At 35.5% G+C, this 20525-nt stretch overlaps 2 protein-coding genes across 5 annotated transcripts in view; one reads left to right on the top strand and one right to left on the bottom strand.

The window, feature by feature from the left end:
* The window catches only part of LOC142342897 (mannose-1-phosphate guanylyltransferase catalytic subunit beta-like), a 45616-nt gene extending 26922 nt beyond the window's left edge, over positions 1–18694 (top strand). The window contains exons 8-9 of the mRNA XM_075394552.1: positions 1290–1453; positions 16924–18694. Coding sequence (XP_075250667.1) covers positions 1290–1453; positions 16924–17055 — 296 coding nt within the window. The 3' untranslated portion in view covers positions 17056–18694. The remainder of the gene's footprint in view (positions 1–1289; positions 1454–16923) is intronic.
* Positions 1–20525, bottom strand: part of LOC142342898 (arrestin red cell-like) — a 553550-nt gene that overhangs the window by 211870 nt on the left and 321155 nt on the right. The gene's annotated exons all lie outside the window — the stretch shown is intronic.

The following is a 20525-nucleotide window of genomic DNA, read 5'->3' as shown; positions in this document are numbered from 1 at the left end:
TTGACGTTGCTAGAGAAATGTTAATTGTCAGGTCCATGCTATTAATTTATTCGTTTCTTTGGATTGTAATTTAGGAATTGCCTGTTTTTTTAAAATTGTTACACCTTTTTCTTATTGCGTAAGTCACCACCTTCACGTTTGATATCTGGCTGACCTCACTCATTGTTTCAACCTGAATGAAATTGAGAGTTTAAGCGGCAATTTTACACAAATACTTTCAAGTTGAAAAGCGAAATCGAAAGAAAGTTATAAACCAAGGAAGCCCGAGCACTAAGACTTTGTGCATTGAGTTATCAAAGTTTCTTAGAATATACTGCTAATTGGTATTTGTATTAATCTTATTATCCACCAATTTACAGGCTGAATTCACCATATTTATCGAAAATAATGAAACTGCTTACTAATATAGTACCCTTTCTTACGTAGCGGTTTCAGTACCAACCTCGGTCTATGGCAACTTTTTTCGGGCAACATGCCGGCTATGCTTAAAGACTTTAAATGGTCAGGTATCTCTAAGTTTGCTTCATTGATGGAAGGCAAGTTACCCAATGAGTCACAATGCCTAAAGATGTGTATAAATGGTGTCAGGGCAATATACCCAATACCATTATACCCAATGCATATGATATTTTTGTTCATTAATCCGACTGCCAATTAGCAGTCGCTATTACAAGTATGTTTTAGCGTACTTAATGGCCGAGGCCATGCCTCAGCGGCCCGTGGGATTTGATATGAAACTATCACAACCGAACATGGGGTTAGATTATCCGCTTGAGTATGTTAAAACATAAGTTTAATGGCGGCGGCTAATTTGTAGTCGGATTATTGAACGAAAATATTAACGTATATTGGGTATAATGGCATTGTGTATAGTGGCATTGGGTGTAATGGTATTGGGTATAATGTCATGTAACCGTATAAATGAGTAGAATTCCATGAATAATCGTTGATCACTCTTGAATTAAATTGTAGTATCACTAAGTTTCAGAGTGGCGGCATCTAGTGATGACTGTAAAATAATTATAAGAAATAATGTGCTGGTTATTAAGAGTTTATTTTTATCAAGTGTGTAAGATTTGTAGGATAATAAGTACGGAATATGGCATTGACGCGGTCATCCCAAAACTTTTTGTGCCAAATTTATATTAATATGAAACAACCGTTTTTATAGGCTGCTATTGATTTTCTTGTATGATAAAATTTGCAATCGCCAAAATGTGACAATAACAATCAAGGCATGATCGGGTGTGACCTTCGTATTCAGGTAATGACACCACACTATTTGACAGGTGAGAACTGTGTCATTGGGCCGAATGTGGCAATAGGTCCAGACTGCAGGGTAGACAAGGGTGTGAGGATCCAGAGGAGTGCCATTCTGAGAGGAACACACGTGAAGAGCCACTCATGGATTCACTCCTCAATCATTGGCTGGAAGTGCTCCGTCGGAAGATGGGTTTGTACATAACCGATTATTTGTTACACTCAAGTCCATCTGTACGCTTCTGGGAAAGAGTTCTGTTTTCGGGAATAAGCAAGCATATATCTTGCCGAACGAGGTTTTGTATGTGCGTTGATTCTAAAAGCGCGAGTCGATTAGAGCTTAAATTTCTTGAAAACTCCTGAAACTATACTTATTTACACCACTAATTTACACTCTAAACTTATTTACACCAAATTTTTGCTGTTTCAATACGCAGATGTAGATAATTTGTTGGAGCGCTGGATAACTTTGAGGCTCAGAAACACTGTTACCTAAGTTTCTTCTCTTTTGAAATGAAACTTCATCCTTGAAATAGTTCTGATGAGTTGTATGGTACATCAATTGTATCGTTTTTCTATCGTCTGTAAACTGGGACAGCCAAATTGAGTGAACTAGAAAGTTTGACCTAGTTTATGGAAAAGTTTGGATGCTTTAATTTATATTTGCAAAATCGATTAGCATTTATCTCAGCCTAGCATCATAGAATTAGGTTTGATTTCATCTTGTTAAATGTGAATCGCTTCAGATTCTGCCAATATTTTAAGAAATTGAGTTCGTGAAGAGCAGTAAACTTCCAATTAATTTTTTTTAGAATACGTTTGTTTTAAAAAAGGAAATCTTCGAAGTGCACCGGCTCTGATTTCTCGCAGTTTTTTGGCAGTGAAACCTGGGTACAATCTAAATAATCGTGAGGCCGTTCAATTTTCTATTGAGCTCATATTAAAGTTTAAGAAATCCTAAGAAAAGACTGATTCTTCAATGAATTTGTCTATTTTTACATAAATATCACTTATTCAAAATTTTATTAGCGGTATTTGGGACTTACTACAATACGTCAGATCAAACACGTTCAACTGAATGGTGAGTAATGAATTCTCAAATTTGGTGATTTGGCGTAAAGCAATTGGTCCGGCGGTATTGTTCCTTCAATAAAAATAATGGGGTTGATATATTTGTATTTATGTGTGCGTGCCCGGCTCTTTTTTCTCCAGTGATGTGCACAGCACCTTTTACGTATATAATAAAAGTAAGAAGTACCATATCAAAGTTTCTGAAGTTTAGATTTCATTTCCAATAAAACATCAGGAACATCAACCAAACCCCTCATCGGTTTCGTTTAGTTCTGAGGACGTTTATTTGTTAATTATTCTCAGGAACGAAGTTTGTAACATTCATTTGGCTCATTTTGAGCTTAATTATGCAATTGTTTGTGTCACCGATATAAGTTTTGACAGATTTTCTAATTTTCAATTGCTCTCAAACGAGATTGTAGCAATTATATTAGTCATGGGGTCTTCTTTTATGCGATTTTTCGCTTTATCAGATTTGACTTTGAGTGGCCGACAGCTCTCAAAGAGCCTTACGCCTTATTAGTCTCTAAGTATGCGATTCAGGAAAACTGCTTTGAGACAATTTCAGGGATGGTTGCCGAGTCTTAAAGTTTGTAGGCAGTTGAACACAATTAGCTGAAGTTTTTAGCTATATGACATCATTTTAGTCCCGGTAAATGTTTCCTCGGATTACTACTTTCTATAATATTTCATTAAAAATCATAAATTGTTTTGAAAAAATGTGGACCGCACTTGTTTTTCAAAAGACTCAGACGAGGATAAATCATGTGCAAACAGTGTCCATAAAGTCACTTGCTCTGTATTTTGTTTTAAGTTTGGTAAAGTGCTCGTGGAACTAATTTTCGTCGAGTACAGTCACTGTTGAAACTTTATCAGGCACAGATTTGCTCGAGTTGTCTTCTTCAGTTGTGTATGATAGTTTGAATTACAAGTTTTGTAGAAATCTATTGTTATACTTCAACTATTTCGAAATGTTCTATATAAACGTTTGGTTTGAAATTCATTTTCTCATTTAAGTGTTGCGTTATTGAAGGCATCAATGTTATCTGCTAATGTTAACTGATGCTATCATGCGGCTCAAAAAACGGTCTTCATAAGGACGGTAAAATCCAAATTTAAACTAGAGAGCAGCGACTTTATAAAGTGCATCTTTAATAAAGCAGAGTATCAATAAACAAAATGGAATATTCTAAACGACTAAAGAAAACCAGCAAAATTCTCTGCAAGATGGCTTCCGCCTCTAAAACTGTTTTTACGATGTCATTACTGGAAACTGCAAAATTTGCCAGTCTCTCACTTCTAAGTTTTCTAGCTTAGGTGATTAAATTGGAAGTTCTCGCAACTTTTTTCCCTCTGTTCATGGAGCGTCTCAAAACAATTTTGATCTTTGATTGGTGACCACGAAATGTCCTGACTCACATAAACCATCCTTCAGGTGCGTCAAATACCTGTCATGAGCCCTTAAAGCTGGTTGTTTTTAGCTGAGCCAATTAATTTGCTTTTTAACCAATTTTTTGCCGAATTGCTTTGTCATAAATTTCTTTGATTTTATAAAGCAACTTTACTGCACTTTTTTTAAATGAGACAACTCTTTACCTGAGATTTAGATACCAATCTCGATGACAAGGTAGGTCAGTTGCAAAAATCGAGATTTTGCATGGCTTTCGCGTACTCAATTCCTTGTCCGTAACACAGTCTCAACGAATGATGCCCTTGTTTATTGTGCTGAAACTAGAATTCACCACATAAATCAGAATGATTTCATCACTGCAGCCTTACTAGATTTATCTAAAGTTTTCAGTTCGATAAATCACAAGAACCTTCTCCAGAAAATGCCCTAAACCTACTTGATAGTTATCTGTCACTCTGGCTACGAAAGGCCTTAGTGGATCATATCGAATCCGACTAGATTTAAATCTATTAAGGTGTTCCAAAGGGGACAATGTTTAGACCGCTTCTTTTAAACCTTTATTTTAATAACTTGAACCAACAAATATCTTCTAATACACAAATAATTCGTTACGCCGATGGTACTCTCATTCTTTCATACAATGGACCTGAAATTAGCAACACAGCACACAATCTGAACAGTCCTAAAAATATATGAAAGCTCTGAAAAACACCGTATATTGCTCAATCAAGGACTGAATTTTTACATTCTCAATGTTTCAAAACTAGAAGAGACCAAAATTAACAAACTGATGATTGGTAATTAAAAAATACCAAGCCTAAATTGCTTAAGATGACCTGTTGTATAACTTGATTGCACTTTAAATTTTCAAGAAGAGTTTAAACACATATTACGCAAATTGGCGGGGCTTTTAAAAACGTTAAAACCTATCTCTGGTCCTTTCTCTGAGCAGACAACACTACTACTTCTGATCGCCTTAGTGATAAGTTATTTAACACTACTCTGGCCTTTTATTAGCCCGCTCAGAAAACAGATACGTAATTACTTACGAGAAACATTTAAGCTGGGCTGTAAAGACGTACGTCAATCGCAAAAAATGACAACAGTTTTTTCTGATCTGAATCTGAACATCAAAGTCTCCCAGACATTTTTGGAGTTGAACTACCAAATTGTTTTGCGAATCTTCCAACACCACAAACCAACTTCAAATTTTCGAACGTTTTTGACAACATCAAATCTGCGCTATAGCCAGCGAACGAAAAAGTACTGCTTCAATCATAAAATTAACTCATGTGCTCTAGAAAATGTTATACTGAGTATGGGTTCAATCCTTCATATTGAATTGCTTGATTTAATCTTAAACACAGTCAAAATGGAGAAGACCATTAGATCTTAAGAATCATGTTAAAATGTTTTTTTTATTTGCACAAAACTCAGTGCGTCGTACTGCAAGGCATGATGCTCTAAGTTTTCATGGGAGAACTGGCCCACATGATTAAACTAAATTATTCCTCTTTGCTTTGTGTTAGAATGTGTATTAAAGTTGTTTCTGTTAATAACTGAATTGGCTTTCAATGTGTTTTTTTAATGGGTCAATTTTAGTTTTTGTTTAGCTGAAAAGATTTACCTGTGTTTTCTTATTTGCCCAACTAATTGTTTGTGGCAGGAGACTCTGAATACCGCGTTGCTTTTAGTAGTGCACTGCATATCTTTCTGTGAAGGTTATTTTCAAAATTGTTTCTAAAAATATTCTGTGTCCCAAGTTGATTAGACGTAGACGAACACGAAGGCTAGTTATCGGGGCGACTATTGCGGTTTTTCTCAGCAAAAGCAAAAACTGCAAATTGGTGAAAACTGAGCAAAACAATTTGAACTGCTATAAGATTCCGCCCATAGCCTTTTCTCTTTCAACTGAGTCGATTTGAATCTATGTGATTGTTTTTGCGTTTTCTTTAATAGTCGCTCTCTTTCTCTCTCTCTCTCTCTCTATCTCTCTCTCTCTCTCTCTCTGTCTAGCACCTCGCCCAGTCAGGCTAGCCTGTCTAAGCCTAAGGTAGCTGCAACAAAGTCAGCCAGCCTCTGGTTTAGTTGTTTAGATTTTTAGCCGTAAGCTGAACGTTTCTATATTGCTGTAATCTTATTTGTTAATTGCTCTCAAACGAAATTTGTAGCAATTATATTAGTCCCGTCGGTCTTTTTTATACGATTTTTCGCTTGACCAATTTTTCGTCTGACGCTTTTGACTTTTCGTCCTCAAAAATGGGCTAGACAGCTACCGCCCCGCGGGCATTAAGTGCTCTTAGAGCCTTTCATTCAGCTCTGTTTCAGCTCAAACTGTTTTGGAGACTTATACTTAGGGTGTGAAGGGCGGTTCTTAGAAGTTGAAGACACCCCCACTGTTGGTTGACCCCCCCCCCCCCACCCCAGTGTTGCCCCCAATCATCCCTCGGTCCACACCCCCCCCCCACTTCCGAGGCTAGCTACTGACGAAAAACCGTTTGCTAAAAACGCAAATTTATACTATTTTCCAATTTTTTTCAAGCTTTTTGAAAATTTTTGACCTTTTTTGTTTTTTGTCATTCCTAGGTGTCAAAGAACCTCCTCTAGGGTTTTGATAGTAGGTTACTGAGTTGTTTCTAGTGGCAATGGAATGGTTTCAACATTTTAACATCACGAATTTTAGCAATTTTTGACAAAACGTGCAATTTTTTCAAATTTTTTGCCTTATTCAGGTCTTTCCAGACCCAGGGGCCAGAAAAAATTTTTAAAAATAAATTTTGCAATTTTAAGTTTTCGTCATTTTTTGTCAGTTTTTAGGTTTCTCTAGCCTCAAGGGCCAAGGATCTTCCTTTAGTGTTTGATAATATGTTACTGCATAAATTATAGATGTAATGGAATGTTCTTCAAGATTTTAATATCACGAATTTGAACAATTTTTTAAAATTTTTGCAATTATTTCATGTTTTTGAATTTTTTCCGGCAACAGAGGCCATGGGACCTCGTTCAAGGTTTGATAATAAGCTGCTGCAAACTTTCTAGAGTTAATGGGATGGTGATCAACATTTTTTAAACTCCAGTTTTAGTAATATTTGGATAAAATTAAATTTTTAGAGAGTTAAAACGTTCACGTTTTAACTCTCTCTCTCTCTCTCTCTCTCTCTCTCTCTCTCTCTTTGTTGATACCGCACTTCAGCTGCTGTTATGTGGCGTAATGTCATCATCTCTGATCCTCATTATCAATGAGTTATCGTTGAAATGTTTTTGTCATAAATGATCTAACTGGCATTTTTAGGAAACCATTGTTAATTGCTCTCAAAAGCATTTTGTAGCAAATATATTAATCCTGTTTGTCCTTTATGCAATTTTTCGCTTGGCCGATTTTTCGTCTGACCCAGTTGACTTTTGTCTTCAGAAACGGGATAAATAGGTAGCGCCCTGAGGCCACCTGCTCGCCGGTCGTTTGAGAGCAATTCGCCCGACGTTAGTTGGTTATGTTTATAGCTGCAAAGCTGTAACCTGACCGTTGCTTAGATTGCGGTGCTCATGATTTTTACGACCCAGAGGAGTATTGGTATTCAAAAGCTGCTGGCGCAGTTCAAGTTCGACGGCATTTTGAGAGGTTTTGTTACCTTAACACCCCCTCCGCCTATACAATTTACAAACTTCAATCATCTCTTCCACCCATATACCATACCCCTCCCCCCCCACACACACACATACCTGCCCTCCTCCCTCACGTGCATACCCCCCACATACCTACCTTCCCCTTCCACATACATACCCCCGTCATCACCTACCAACCCCACGACCGTAAACTAACAATTTTATATGCTTTCTGTGTAGGCCTTGTCGTCGCCCCCTCCAGGTGCAGTATTCATCACATCTTCTTTAACTATTTTTGTTTTTAATGACATAAATAATATGAATTTGTTCAGTTTTTCTGGATATTTCCGTTTTAGGTGGAACACCGGCTTTTCTTTTGATATTTTTGATTTAGGGATTATATTGCACGACTCCTCTAGTCATTTCTGGTATTTTACCAGCTATGTTATTCGTCTCGTCGCTTTGTTCTAGAACATTCTTTAGCTTGACGTTTCAGTAACTTTTTTGCGCTTGATTTCTTGCTTCTTGCGTGACCTAAAATGCTCGCATTCAGAAATTGTCTGTTGCTAAAATAAAATTGAATGTGAGATAATCGGCGAGAAGGACCTGATAGTCGAGTAGTTAATGCTTCCGATTATTGCGCTGGTGATCAGGGGAGCGAAACTGTGCACATTCATACATTTTGCAATAAAAATATTCTCAATGAGAGTATAAATTATTTGTTTTTTCCCCGACTCATTTCTGCATTTGTATTTTACGGTACGCAACTTTATTTCGCAGCCATTCGGGTAATCTGCCGCTATGTTTTAATTTTTTCAATGCGAAAAATTGTTTATAACTGCGTTAGCGATGGCCTTCGTTTTCTATATTTGGAGAGAGGCTGTCGTGCGTTCACGTAATGATTTTTACAGTAAGTGAGCGTGCGTGTTTACTCTTCATTTTCAGCTGCGTAGTTTGAGAACTGAAGTCATAAGTTGGGACATAAGTTTGTGGACATTAGTTTGTGGATAGCTTTCTAAAAGGAGTCTTTGTTTAATCAATCTTTCTGCAGTTCTACTACTAGTTATACTAGTTCATTTTTCCTAGTTATGCTGCTCTTATTATTATTGATCAAAAAGTAGGCTCCCTGTCGCTTGTTTCGAATTGAGACTTTTAAATCAGTTTTCAATGCTTAATAGTCAAGCTCTATTGGTAATGGTCTTTTACATATAATATTTGTTGTATTGCTGAGTTTAAAAAAGAAAATTTTCTTACAAATAAAAACTTATTTTTGTTTGTGGTGGCAATTTAATAAGCAGTAAAACTAGACTCATTTTTAGTCCTACGTTTTTTTGTTGGTGGCGGCTCATAGTACGTCACTGGTTAACTTTTACATTAAATGCGTACGTCAGAACTAAGCAATGACTGTTCAAGCTCACTTTATTAAGCATTAAATCTAGAAAGAAAAGTATGCGAAGACATCTGTTTGTGTTTGCTTATGCAGACGTAATTAAATTTATCTTTAATCAGTTTTCATTCGAAAGTAAATAAAAAGCCGAAGAATGTAAAGGTTTTTGTTTATATTATGAATACATGCATAGGGTAATCAGAGCTAATATCATTGTTTTCGAGTAATTGTCAAAGCATTTTTCCACTAAAAGAGAAACCTTGCCTTTCTCTAGCTTGACAGATTTTAAGCATAGTTGCCGGAGTCGAATAGTTGTTCCTTTATTTGGTAAAGTTTCTCGAATTAGTGAGGGAATTGATTTGCTATGATGGAAATTAATGGCGAGTGCTCTTCAGCTTTGCGATTTGAATTTAACTTAGGTCTCTTTCTTGCATAAAATTAATCTTTCAACAACCCCCCCCCCCCCACTCCCAACTCACCTCCCCCACAACAGTCTCCCCTCTCTTATTTAAAGCTCAATATAATTATACGCATTTTCGCGTGACCTGCAGTTAGAAATTTTGATTGAATATGCTGAAGTCTTGTCAAAAATGAAACGTTTAAATATTGGCAAAGCTAGTTCGGACGAATTTATGATCAATTTTAATTTTCCAATGTCTTCATTTAGTTCAATTGATAATATTGTCCATTTCTTTTACCGTAAATTATAACTAGCGTCTTCGATTGCAATTCCAGTGAAAACGTCTAGAAGAACCAATGCGCCTTTTTACATGTCCTCTAACAGTATCAATTTTGGAAAAATTTTGGGAACAGCTTTGAAAAGTATTCAAAACGGAGAAAATATCACCACTCAGGGAACAATTATCCTTTTCTCTAAATAATGACAAGAAAAATTTTGTTGAAAAAGCAATGTCTGGTCAACAAACGATGCATATAAATTGATAAGACAAATTACAAAACAGCCAGCTCTGCTTGAGAAAATAGTGTACATGGCGAACGAAGTTTTTGTATACAAGAGCATTGCAGAATGTTTCAACAATTATCTTGCTCCTGTTTTTGTTGTTATTCCAAGACGATTCTGAAGTTGTTATTCCATTAAATCAAAGTCCAGAAATCTTTATTGACAGCATTCAGTTTAGCAAAGGCTCTCTGAGCGAGGAAATCAGTAACATGCATAGTGCTGCTAACTCTTTTGATAGAATCAGCCCAAAGTTTCTGAAGTCTGCTTTACCGTATGTTTGCAATCAACTTTTATTTATATTCAGTTACTGTTTTAGCAAATGTGAATTTCCCAGTTTGTGGGAAAAAGTGCATGTACCAGCCCATTCCACTAGTGGTACAAATTAGAAATCAAGAACTACCGACTGATTGCATGCTTAGCTCCTACTACTTGAGCGTATGGTGTATAAACAGTTCTCGATCTTTCTGCTACAAAAGCTTTGCGTTGAGCAACTTTGTTTTTGGAAAAATCGTTCAACCATCACTCAATTGCTTCTTTACTGTAACAGGTTGTATGAGTTACTTGAGGCAAACAAAAAGACAGTGTATCTCGACATAGCAAAAGCCTTTGATCAATTTTAATATCATACTTTTAAAATTGTAAGTGTTGTTCTACTAAAAGCTAATCAGAAGCTTGCGTATCTAAAGAGATCTTTTCCAAGTGAAACAAAAATGTCCGTAAAATGCAATCTAGTCAAAAGTTACAAATTATCGATCTTGTTATATGGAAATTTTTGGTATGCCAGTAAAACTATCGTCAGGCAAATGGAAAGGCTTCCGAGAGAAAGTTTACAATGGATACAATTAAGCAGTCATCCTGATGATAAAGAATACAATGATTGTCTTTGATCAGTAAATGTACTTTACTTCGAATCAAATATCAACTTGTCTTCTTGGATCTCTTGGTTTTAAACAAAATTTTGACAAGTAAACTTCCACTTCAGACAGCAATTTTGGAAATGAGAAATGGACATCCCAAATCACGATCTAACGAGAAATATTTTTTATACTCCAACGAATGTAATCACCAGCGTTGCCGATGTAATTTTTTTCTACCGAGTTACAAACGAAAACAATTCGATGTCACTGGCGCCTGATTTTCCCAATTATAATCCACATTCAAGTCCTCACAAATTCAAAAGAGAAGTCCAAGAATATCTATTTGATTTAGCAAAGAAGAATTTTCAGTACACATCATACCCATATGGATGGACAGTGTTCGAGGGAAATCAAACGCAAGCCCCGTTAGGGACCTAATAAGCTTGGTGAAACCAAGTTTGGTGAAATTCATCATTACTATTATTCTTATTATAAACCCTAACATGACTATTCACTGCCCTGACTATTATGCACTGTGGGATTTAGTCCGGATATCGCTGACCGGTTTTGACAGTGCAAGGCGCCCACTGGTCAGCCACTTCGTTGAAGTGCTGCTATTATATTCCTTTTCGGCTATATGGAATAGCTTGTTTAATTAACTTTGCTGCATATATCATACTAAGCATGGAAGATCACTGGTGCTTAATTTCTTATCAAGAATATCTTCCCTTTCGCAAGGGGGTTGTTGAAGAGATCGACAGAATTGACGTTACATAAAATTCAATTTTAATGCTGAATCCATTGAAAGAAGTATTTTCAGGCTTAGTTTTTGAATTACCTTTTAAAAAACTCCCTTCTCTCAAGAAACGAATTTTGTGCTAGATTTAACTTTTTTGCATAAGAAAATCTTTTGCTGACGCGTATTGGGTTTGGTCATCAGTGATCAAAGTAAATTCGTATTAATGCTAACTCTGACAAATATCTGATTTCGAATTGAATACGAAAAGTTTCTTTCATTGTGAAGATGTACAATTGTAACAAAATTGTTGATTAGATTTTGATTTTTTGTCATTCACAGCAAGCTTTCTTGTGAATGTATTGATTTAATGATTCTGTTAAAAATGGTCAAATATGGCTAATGGAACAACTCTTTTTGCAATATAATATACACGTCTTATATAAATATTAATGTGGGAGTTCGGCTTTTGATTTCTGGACGAGAGGAAAAAAATTATCGCAAGCGTTTGATTGAATTGTATTGCATATACAAAAGCCTCCCGCCATAAAAAACATATAAATCATTAAAAATGGAAGTCAGGTGTGTTGTTCTTTAGAACTCATATAAATTGGAAATAACTATGAGTGTGTCTGTTCTAATGCAGTCTATACACCTTCAATGGAATTGTATCTTACGACCACATTGAAATATTTTAAATTCAATTTCAATATTTGCTTATTTGGTGATATCATGCTTCACTGCTACTGGCACGGAAAGTGAATTTGCCATGCAATTTGTATGTAAGGGATTATAATTTTCTATGCTCCAATATTGCAGTGAAAATGATCATACTTTGTAACAGTAAGAATTTCTGTAGCTAGTTGGCATCTAAGTAGGTCACTTAAATTAGGTGAGTCTAATTCCGGTTAATTGTCTTTCTTAATTGCTCTCAAACGAAGTTTGTAGCAATTATATTAGTCCTGTTGGTCTTTTTTTATGCGATTTTTCGCTTGACCGATTTTTCGTCTGACCCATTTGACTTTTCGTCCTTAAAAGCAGGATAAACAGGTAGCGCCCAGCGCGCAATAGGTATCATTAGAAGCCCTTAGCCGCGTTTAGTAGTCCTTCAAGTGCTTATTGTGTTGAAACTACGGGGAAGGCCTTAGTTTAAGGTTAAAAGGTGATTTTTAGGAGTTTTTGAGCACAAAAGGAGTTTTAGATCTTTTGCAACACATGAGTACTTTTTGTGACCATTTTAAGAGCTATATGTTTTGGTAATCCTATCAAAAACACCCAAATTTATAAGTAATTTTCACAATTTCAAGTTTTTTGAATTTTTGTGATTTTTATGAGTTTCTTCAGCCCTAGGTGTCAACAAATGTCCTTTTGGGTTTGATTATAGGTTACTGCATAGTTTCTAGTGGTAATGAAATAGCTAACCTTTTAAAAACCACGAATTTGAGCATTTTTTGACAAAACTTGCGATTTTTCTTTCAATTTTTTTTTTACATTTATTGTCATTTTTCAATGTTTTCCTGACCCAGGGGCTAGAAAACCTCTTTTGATAATAAGATAATAAGTTATTGAAAATTTTTAATTGGCCATGGAATGGTTTTCAGTTTTTAATATCACAAATTTCAGCAATTTTTTGATAAATTTTGTGAAGTTTTTTAAATCATTTTTCAAGTTTATGGATCTTTATGAGCGAGTGAAACGATTTAAGGCTTGAAAAAGGGATACTGGATAGTAACTTGACACAGTGAAATGGTTTTGAAGATATTAATATCACGAATTTTAGCAAGATTTTGTTAAATTTTGCAATTGTTTTTAAAATTTTTAAATATTTTTGTCCTTTTCTGAGTTGAACGATCATTACTGGAGATTGAAAGTTTATAGGTCTTGCGGATGAGTTACATCACCGGAATTACATCACAGCGACAAAATTTTGTTTTGAATCTTTTTTTCACTGAGAAATCTGGGAAATCTTATATATTGCACTTTCCATTGATTTATGATTTAATTACTAACAAGGCTAGAAAAGTAGAAGTTGCACAGTCGAATCTCATGATGAAAGGTATTCCTCATTGTATCTCTCTCTCTGTCGGTTGGGGTTTCTGTCCTTCTCTTTTACTCTTTCACGTTTTCTCTCTCCCACACTAACTCTCTCTCTCTCTCTCTCTCTCTCTCTCTCCTATAACTTTTTTGATGCCGCACTTCAGCTGCGGTTATTCGGCGTGATGTCTCATCAATTACTTTCACTAACACTAAATTATAGTACAAATGTTTTATCATAAATGACTTAACTAGCACTTTTTAGGACATCATTGTTAATTGGTCTAAACCGAAGTTTGTAGCAATTTTGAAAATCCTGATGGTCTTTTTTATCTAATTCTTCTTTTTACCGATTTTTTGCCTGACCCGTTTGACTATTCGTTGTCAGAAACGGGATAAAGAGGCAACGCCCAGTGGACATAAAGTTCTATTTGAGCCTTTCAGCTCACAGTAAGTATGCGATTCACAGAAACTGTTCTCGAGACGTATATTGTGGTGTGAAGGGCGGTTTTTAGAAATTGATCTCCACACCAACCGCCCCCATATCAGCCCCTCAGTCGCCACCCCTGCACATCGTTTAGTGGTAAGGGCTCCGTGCAGCCGATGATCCCCCTCCCACCGTTACCCACCCCTGCTGCGGTGTTCCCCCGGCCGCGCTCACCTCACGCCCTTCAATTAATCTAGAGCTAGCCTCACTAAACCGTGCCAAGCTACTGACAAAGCCAACCACTCGCCGGTGGTTTAAGAGCAATTCGTCCGACGTTAGACGGTTATGTAGGTTTATTGTTCAGTCAATTTTCATCGAATAATGTATTCATCGTACAGGGTCGTGAGCGGTATCATTCTACAGCTTAGCAAGCGTAGCATTTTTTTCAAAAAGATTTGTTGAATTTTGCGTTTTCCAAGGACTTGTGGAGGCTTAAAAGTTCGTGAATGTTAGCCTAAATTCCGTTGTTTTGATCATGTTTCGTAATTTTTGATTGAATTTTGATCATTTTTCCCTAACATGTGGTAAAATGTAAGCGATAGTCTAAGTTTGATTTTAGTTTTAAAGATAGAAGAGAATTGGTGAATTGTTTGAACCAATTGTTTTGCCAAATTTTTAGCTAAACTTTGAAGATTTTGGAGTTTTTCCTTTTTTCATAAAAAATGGCATCAAATATGCCTATTTGGCCCACTTGGCCCAGCTTGACCGGTGGCGATGACATAAAAACCTCTGAAACAATCTTCCCTTTTTCAGATATTTGTACCTCCGGATCATAAGAAGTTTTCGAAAATACCTTTTTTAAGCTCTGCTAATTTATACCGATATTTTTCGAAAGTTTTATTTTGATGTACTAAGATTTCCGGTTGACATATAAATCATTTCGCTATGTTTTAGACGGACTGTGTTTATAACAGCCGCTCAGTGATAGCACGGCCAGCGGTGGTCTCGTCGTTAAGTTTTGCAATGGACAAGGATTCGGATTGTAATTTGGCTCTGTCTTTAAAATATTTTCGTATTTTTTATCCCAAGAATGTCTTTTTTTTATTTATAGGCTCAAATATTATTAGGCGTTTTTAGGTTGCAGTAAGGTCCAATAAAACAATATTGAGTTTTGTGAGTGAAGCTCATGATTTTTACCACCCCGACAAATTAATTTCATAAAATTTTATTGCTTTTTTTGCCATTTGATGTAATTTTTGTAGTTTTATGACTTAGTCTAATTGATCAACTTTATAATTCAGTATCTAGGAAGCTATTAAAGAAACTTTCTAATGCTTTCAGTTGATAAATGATGCTTTTATTGTAATAAAACTTGACAATTATCCAAAGTTTATCATTTTTTATATAAATACTTTTTGGTGAAATTAGCTGTCTCGGTAAAATTTGGTACTTTGTGTGTTTTAAAGGAGAATCAGCGAGAGCAAAACCAATTTTGGTCTATAGGTGGAATTTTATTGTTCGAAAATTAAAGAAATATAATTGGGCGCTGTATATTTTTTTGATAAACTTTGTCTTTTTGATTTTTTTTGTTTCTTATAGACGAGAATGATTTTTATTCCAACCTCAGTTTTTGACGGGTCATATAAAGTGTAACATAAAGCCACTAAACATAGCACTTTCAGCGAAATTAATATGATTTTGTGGGTTTCAACACCGTTTGCATAAAATTGTTCCTGAAACCTGGAATTCTGCCTGTTTTCAGTAATGAGTAATCTTTTGATTTAGTCTCATGAATGGTATATACAATTGGCTTCCTAACCAGCTACAAGTTGAAGTTTTAACCATTTTTCATTTGAAAGCTTACGGTTGTAATGTCTTGCGATTCTAAAAAGATTGTTTTAAAATAAAATGTTTGAGATTTATCTCTTTCAACTTTATTTTTGGTATTTTTTAGCGCAGTCTCATTACAGCTAGAGGCATTGTTTTTTCAAGTGAACTTTAGTGCAGTCTTAATTGCTATTTTATTAAATAACGGTTTTTTTCGGTTGATACTACGAGCTCTCATAAATTTATTTTTTGACAATTTCCAATTTTCGAGGTTCTGTTTTGCTTTCTTGTCCGATCATCACGTTAATGGCACAATAATGACATGTCGCATATCTTATTAACGGTGTTGAAATAGGGCGCAGTTGATTGTTTCCAGTAATATTAGTTAATAGATTTTGATCTCACAGGCTTCCACAATGTTTAATCGCAAAATTGGAATGACTTTTTGATTTTTGTCTCTATTTGTTCTTCTTGTAGTGGTATGAGATTCTGAACAGTGACAGGTCTCAATGGTTTTGTTTTAAGGTATAATTGAAACCATTGAATGGTTTCATTTGATAGCTAATTGCTTTGAAGAATTAGAATTTAATTGTTTTCAACAAGTGTAAACGTGTTTTCTAACTTTGCCCCTTTTAGTTTTCTGTCTACTTGTTACTTATTCTCGATGAAGACAGTTCCCACATCTTTTCTGGTAAAATGTTAGTAATTTGGTTGAGTTTAAACTTTTTTCTGATGCTCTTCTGACTTTTTCTGTTAGTTTTTTTTTTCAAAAAGAAATGGGTAGACATTTTGGATAGTTTTGGTAGTAAGTAATGCTTGTTGTTTTTTTAGATTTGTTGTTTGTCTTGTTTCTTACGCTTCTTAATGCCAGTTCTCATGGGCCCTCTAATGAGTTATTGTTTTCTTTGTTTAGTGCTTAAATCTTAAGCTGTTTCTAAATGGATAAAACAAATACTTTCGAACAATGTAATTTTTTAAAATTTTCTATCTCTTCCTCATTTGGTGGATAATTAAGACAAAAACTTGTCTTTCACCCTGACTTTGTTTTTGTGCCATTAGTCAAATGTCTTGATGCGTGCCTTTTATCACACTTCTACAGGACAGTACATGTCGGGGCAACTTCGCAGTACTATTCTAAAATATATACGGCAAATGTGACTTTTAATCAATAAAATTGTCATGTATGATCGACTAATTCAGTTAAGTGCTTATCTAGGTGACTTTTACTCGTGGACTTCCATTTTATTTGCAGTTAGAGAACCAAAAAGATTCATAAAAGGAACAATGCTTGTATTATTTGGTTATGATCACATTTAGAGTTTGAATCCAAATGATTTGACTTTGTTTAGTCGCGCATTGACAATGTAACTGTGATGGGAGAAGACGTGTCCGTAAGAGATGAGCTCTACATTAATGGAGGCCGCATCTTGCCACACAAGGAGATCAAAGAGTCAATCCCTCAGCCCAGCATCATCATGTAACACAACCACAACACGCACATCTGCTCAATACACACTCAGTCGAGCACGCTTGGACACAAACACACATCACAAACAAATGAGTCAATTGGGCCTGTGGGGTCGAATGAGTAAATAAGGCGTTGGGAAACAAAGCTAGGCGAATCATCGTAAAGCACAAGTGAAGGGTGGTGAAATGTAAGAAAAGAGCCACACTTTAAATCATAGACTCCTGTTATCATTCTTAGTTGTATCGGATGTAGTAACACGACAAGGGACATTTCCCTTATAATACTTTCTCAGGTGTACATGACAAGCGGTTAGTTGTTCATTAGCAATTGTGGAGAAGTTTACCGAAAACAGATTGCTTGCTTGCTTTCACAATTTGTTCTAGACGTCAAAATAACCATTTGTAAACCTGGAATGCCGGTTAATTATGGACATGAATAAAAACCAACAATTTGTTTACGCGAATAGACAAATCAGTTAAAGGAAGCAATCTGATTAGATTGATTGAGTCGTTGTGATATTGGTTTAACAGCTAGATGTAACAATCCAATTCTGTCGAAAACTTCTTATAAAAGTGGCCTTATTCTACCTGTGGATTCCTTTGTAACAAACAGTCCTTCAATATGTGGTGCAAATATTTGTATTATTTTGACACTCAGTGGTCCTTTTAAAACTAATGTATTACTCAGTGAGTAGTTCGAGTGAAAGGTGTTCCAAACACAATCTCGGGTCCTGTAATTGAGGAAATAGTTGGTACTTCGGAAAGCAGGCACGAGCTTTAAGTTTTTGAAGCTCAGCTGCGGATCGTAAAGACTACAAATAACTAACTTGTTGTTCCACAACAATCATTTTCCATTGTTTGTTTCTGAGTTATTGTTCTATCAATTAATTATGGTCCATCAATTGTGACAAAAAAGTAATCATGAAAAAGGAATTTTCGGTTATGAGCAGTGCACAGAAAATAACTTCAATATATTAGCCGACAACGTGTTTTGAACACCGAGAAATTAATTTGATTATATAATTGAAAAATTTGAATTATTTTCTGGATGTTATCTTTCATCTGGGTGCTTTAAGCTGTGTTAGTCTTCAATTTCAGAATAATCAAGATAGCAGCTTATTTTAGATGTATTTCACTCTGGCGCGTTGTCATTTGCAGTTTCGTAACTTGGACTCTTGATCAAGGTTTTATTCCTGCTTCGTTAATATTCAGTAACTTGTACATTTAATGGTGAGTTTAACAATTGGTAATGTTTTTTTCCTTCCTATACATATCCGCAATTGTTGTATGCTATAATAATTGAGTAACATGTACCATGGACGGAACTGTTTACTTCAGCCCCTGAGAAAAATTTGTTTGGGCAGGCTTGTGAACAAACTAATGGGTGGTTTCGCATTGATAATGGTTAATATCGCAGCCTAATCAGAGATGGAAATGACAGTTTTAGAAATTTGAAATTCGGAAATTTATATTTATAGTGGATATAAAGTATTAATTTTAGGTGGTGCTGTTTACCTGGGAAAAGAAAACAGTTCAAAATTGAGTTCCTGGGAGTATTTCCATGGTACGATTGCATTTTGGAAAGTGTGTTCATATTATAATTGTCATTTTGATTTCATGAGGTACTCAATTTAAATAAAGTGTTGAACAAAGGCTTTTAGTAGTCAAATTTTCCTGCTTTCTTGTCTTCTGCAATTTTTATAGGCTTTTTCTTGATAGACTGGAGCTAAAAGCCACAAAATTGGATGTTTCCGTTATACCGCAAATTAATGGTAATTAAGGAAAACTCTAAGCCTATAATTACCATTACTGCGAAAACAGATATGGGTTATAAATTACTATCAAAGATTTAAACAAATTGTTTTAAATTTTTTGACACTAAAACATTATCTTTTTATTCCTCATGAAGTTGTTTGTTCAGGCCGGAGAATTTCATTGAAAAGGATTGGAAGATAACTGTACCCAAAAGGGTTCATATTTTGTCACAAATGTGTAGTACCAATTATACACCCTAGAAGCACCTTGCTAATTTTCAGTGTTGCATAATTACCTATACAGGTACAGAAAGGGCTCAAATAGATGATACCTATCAGACCGAGATGACTTTGATAACTTATGAAGTTGACAGTAAACATACTTGGTTGAATTGACTTCAATTATTCTGGTCCCCTTTCAGTGGATTAACCTTATATTCAGTGGTTCGTTGTTTTAACTGATTGATTTTGTTGACGTACAAGAAAATGGTTACATTGGAAAGCAAGAATTACATTTATTGCAAGAGTTTTTAATGCAGGTGGTCATCTTCACACCAAGCTATTGCGCTCCTAGTTTTTCTACAATCAAAAAGATTTGGATTGTAGCGGGGCGCGTCCATCTTTGAAAATCTGTTGGCGCCTTTCTATGATTTTTGAAATAAATTGGACTATGCCCTATAGTTTCTAACATCATATATACCCACCTTATAAATGGAGTTCTTGGGAGTATTTCCGTAGTATGATTCCATTTTGGAAAGTGTGTTCTTATTAATTGCTCTTGAACGCAGTTCATAGCAATTATTGTAAACGTGTGTGTCTTTTTTATGCAAATTTTTCGCCTGACAATTTTGCGCTTTTCTATTAGAACATTCTTTGACTTCTCAAGTGACTTTTTCACGCTTTCGTTCTTCATTTTTGAGTGATCTCTATTGCTCCGAAGTAAAGCGTGTTGCTAATATAAAATCGGTTGCAGAATGGCCAAGGTAAGTGACTCGTAGCACAGTTGTTATTGCGTGTGGTTGTGGATCGGAGGTACGTGGTGCGAATCCCGGCGGTGTAAAGGATTTATGCACCCATAAAGAAAAATTGATCCAGGCTACAGCCCCTGAATTAAAGTACCTCGCCTGTCGTTAAAGAGCAATTCTTCCGACATTTGTCGGTTTATGTTTAATTGACATTTTAATTTGATGAGACACGCAATTTAAATGAAGCGTTGTACGTGAACAAAGGCTTTTAGTAGTCAAATATTCCTGTTTTTTTTGTCTTCTGCAGGTTTGATAGGCTTTTTGTCTTGATAGACTGGAGCTTGAAGCCGCAAAACTGGATGGTTCCGTTATACCGGAAAGTAATGGTAATTAAGGAATCGAAAGGATTTGGATTGGTTTGGGGTGCTGCCCTCTTTGAAGATCTGTTGGCACATTTTGATGATTTTTGAAATAGTAGACTACCCCATATTTCCTAACACCCTACATCCCCACCTGGCTGATGTTTTAGGTATTGTTTGTTTTAGTGTTAACTCAATCATTGAAAATATTTCCCCAATTACTCAGACATCCAATAACACCATACTTGCTTTTTAACACACAAAGCATGTGCTGTGTAAATTGATATAAGTTATGCCAGGTCTAAATGGCTGCTTATGATGTATAGTTGAATCTATTTGTTTGTTTCAGTGCTTAGCTATTGATTTTCACAGTTTGAACAACTTTTTGTTTTCGAAAATCGACATT

The sequence above is a fragment of the Convolutriloba macropyga genome, chromosome 7 (assembly GCF_964194025.1).
Source record: "Convolutriloba macropyga chromosome 7, txConMacr16.3, whole genome shotgun sequence".
Classification (NCBI taxonomy): Eukaryota; Metazoa; Xenacoelomorpha; order Acoela; family Convolutidae; genus Convolutriloba; species Convolutriloba macropyga.
This window is presented reverse-complemented; position numbering and strand designations above follow the sequence as displayed.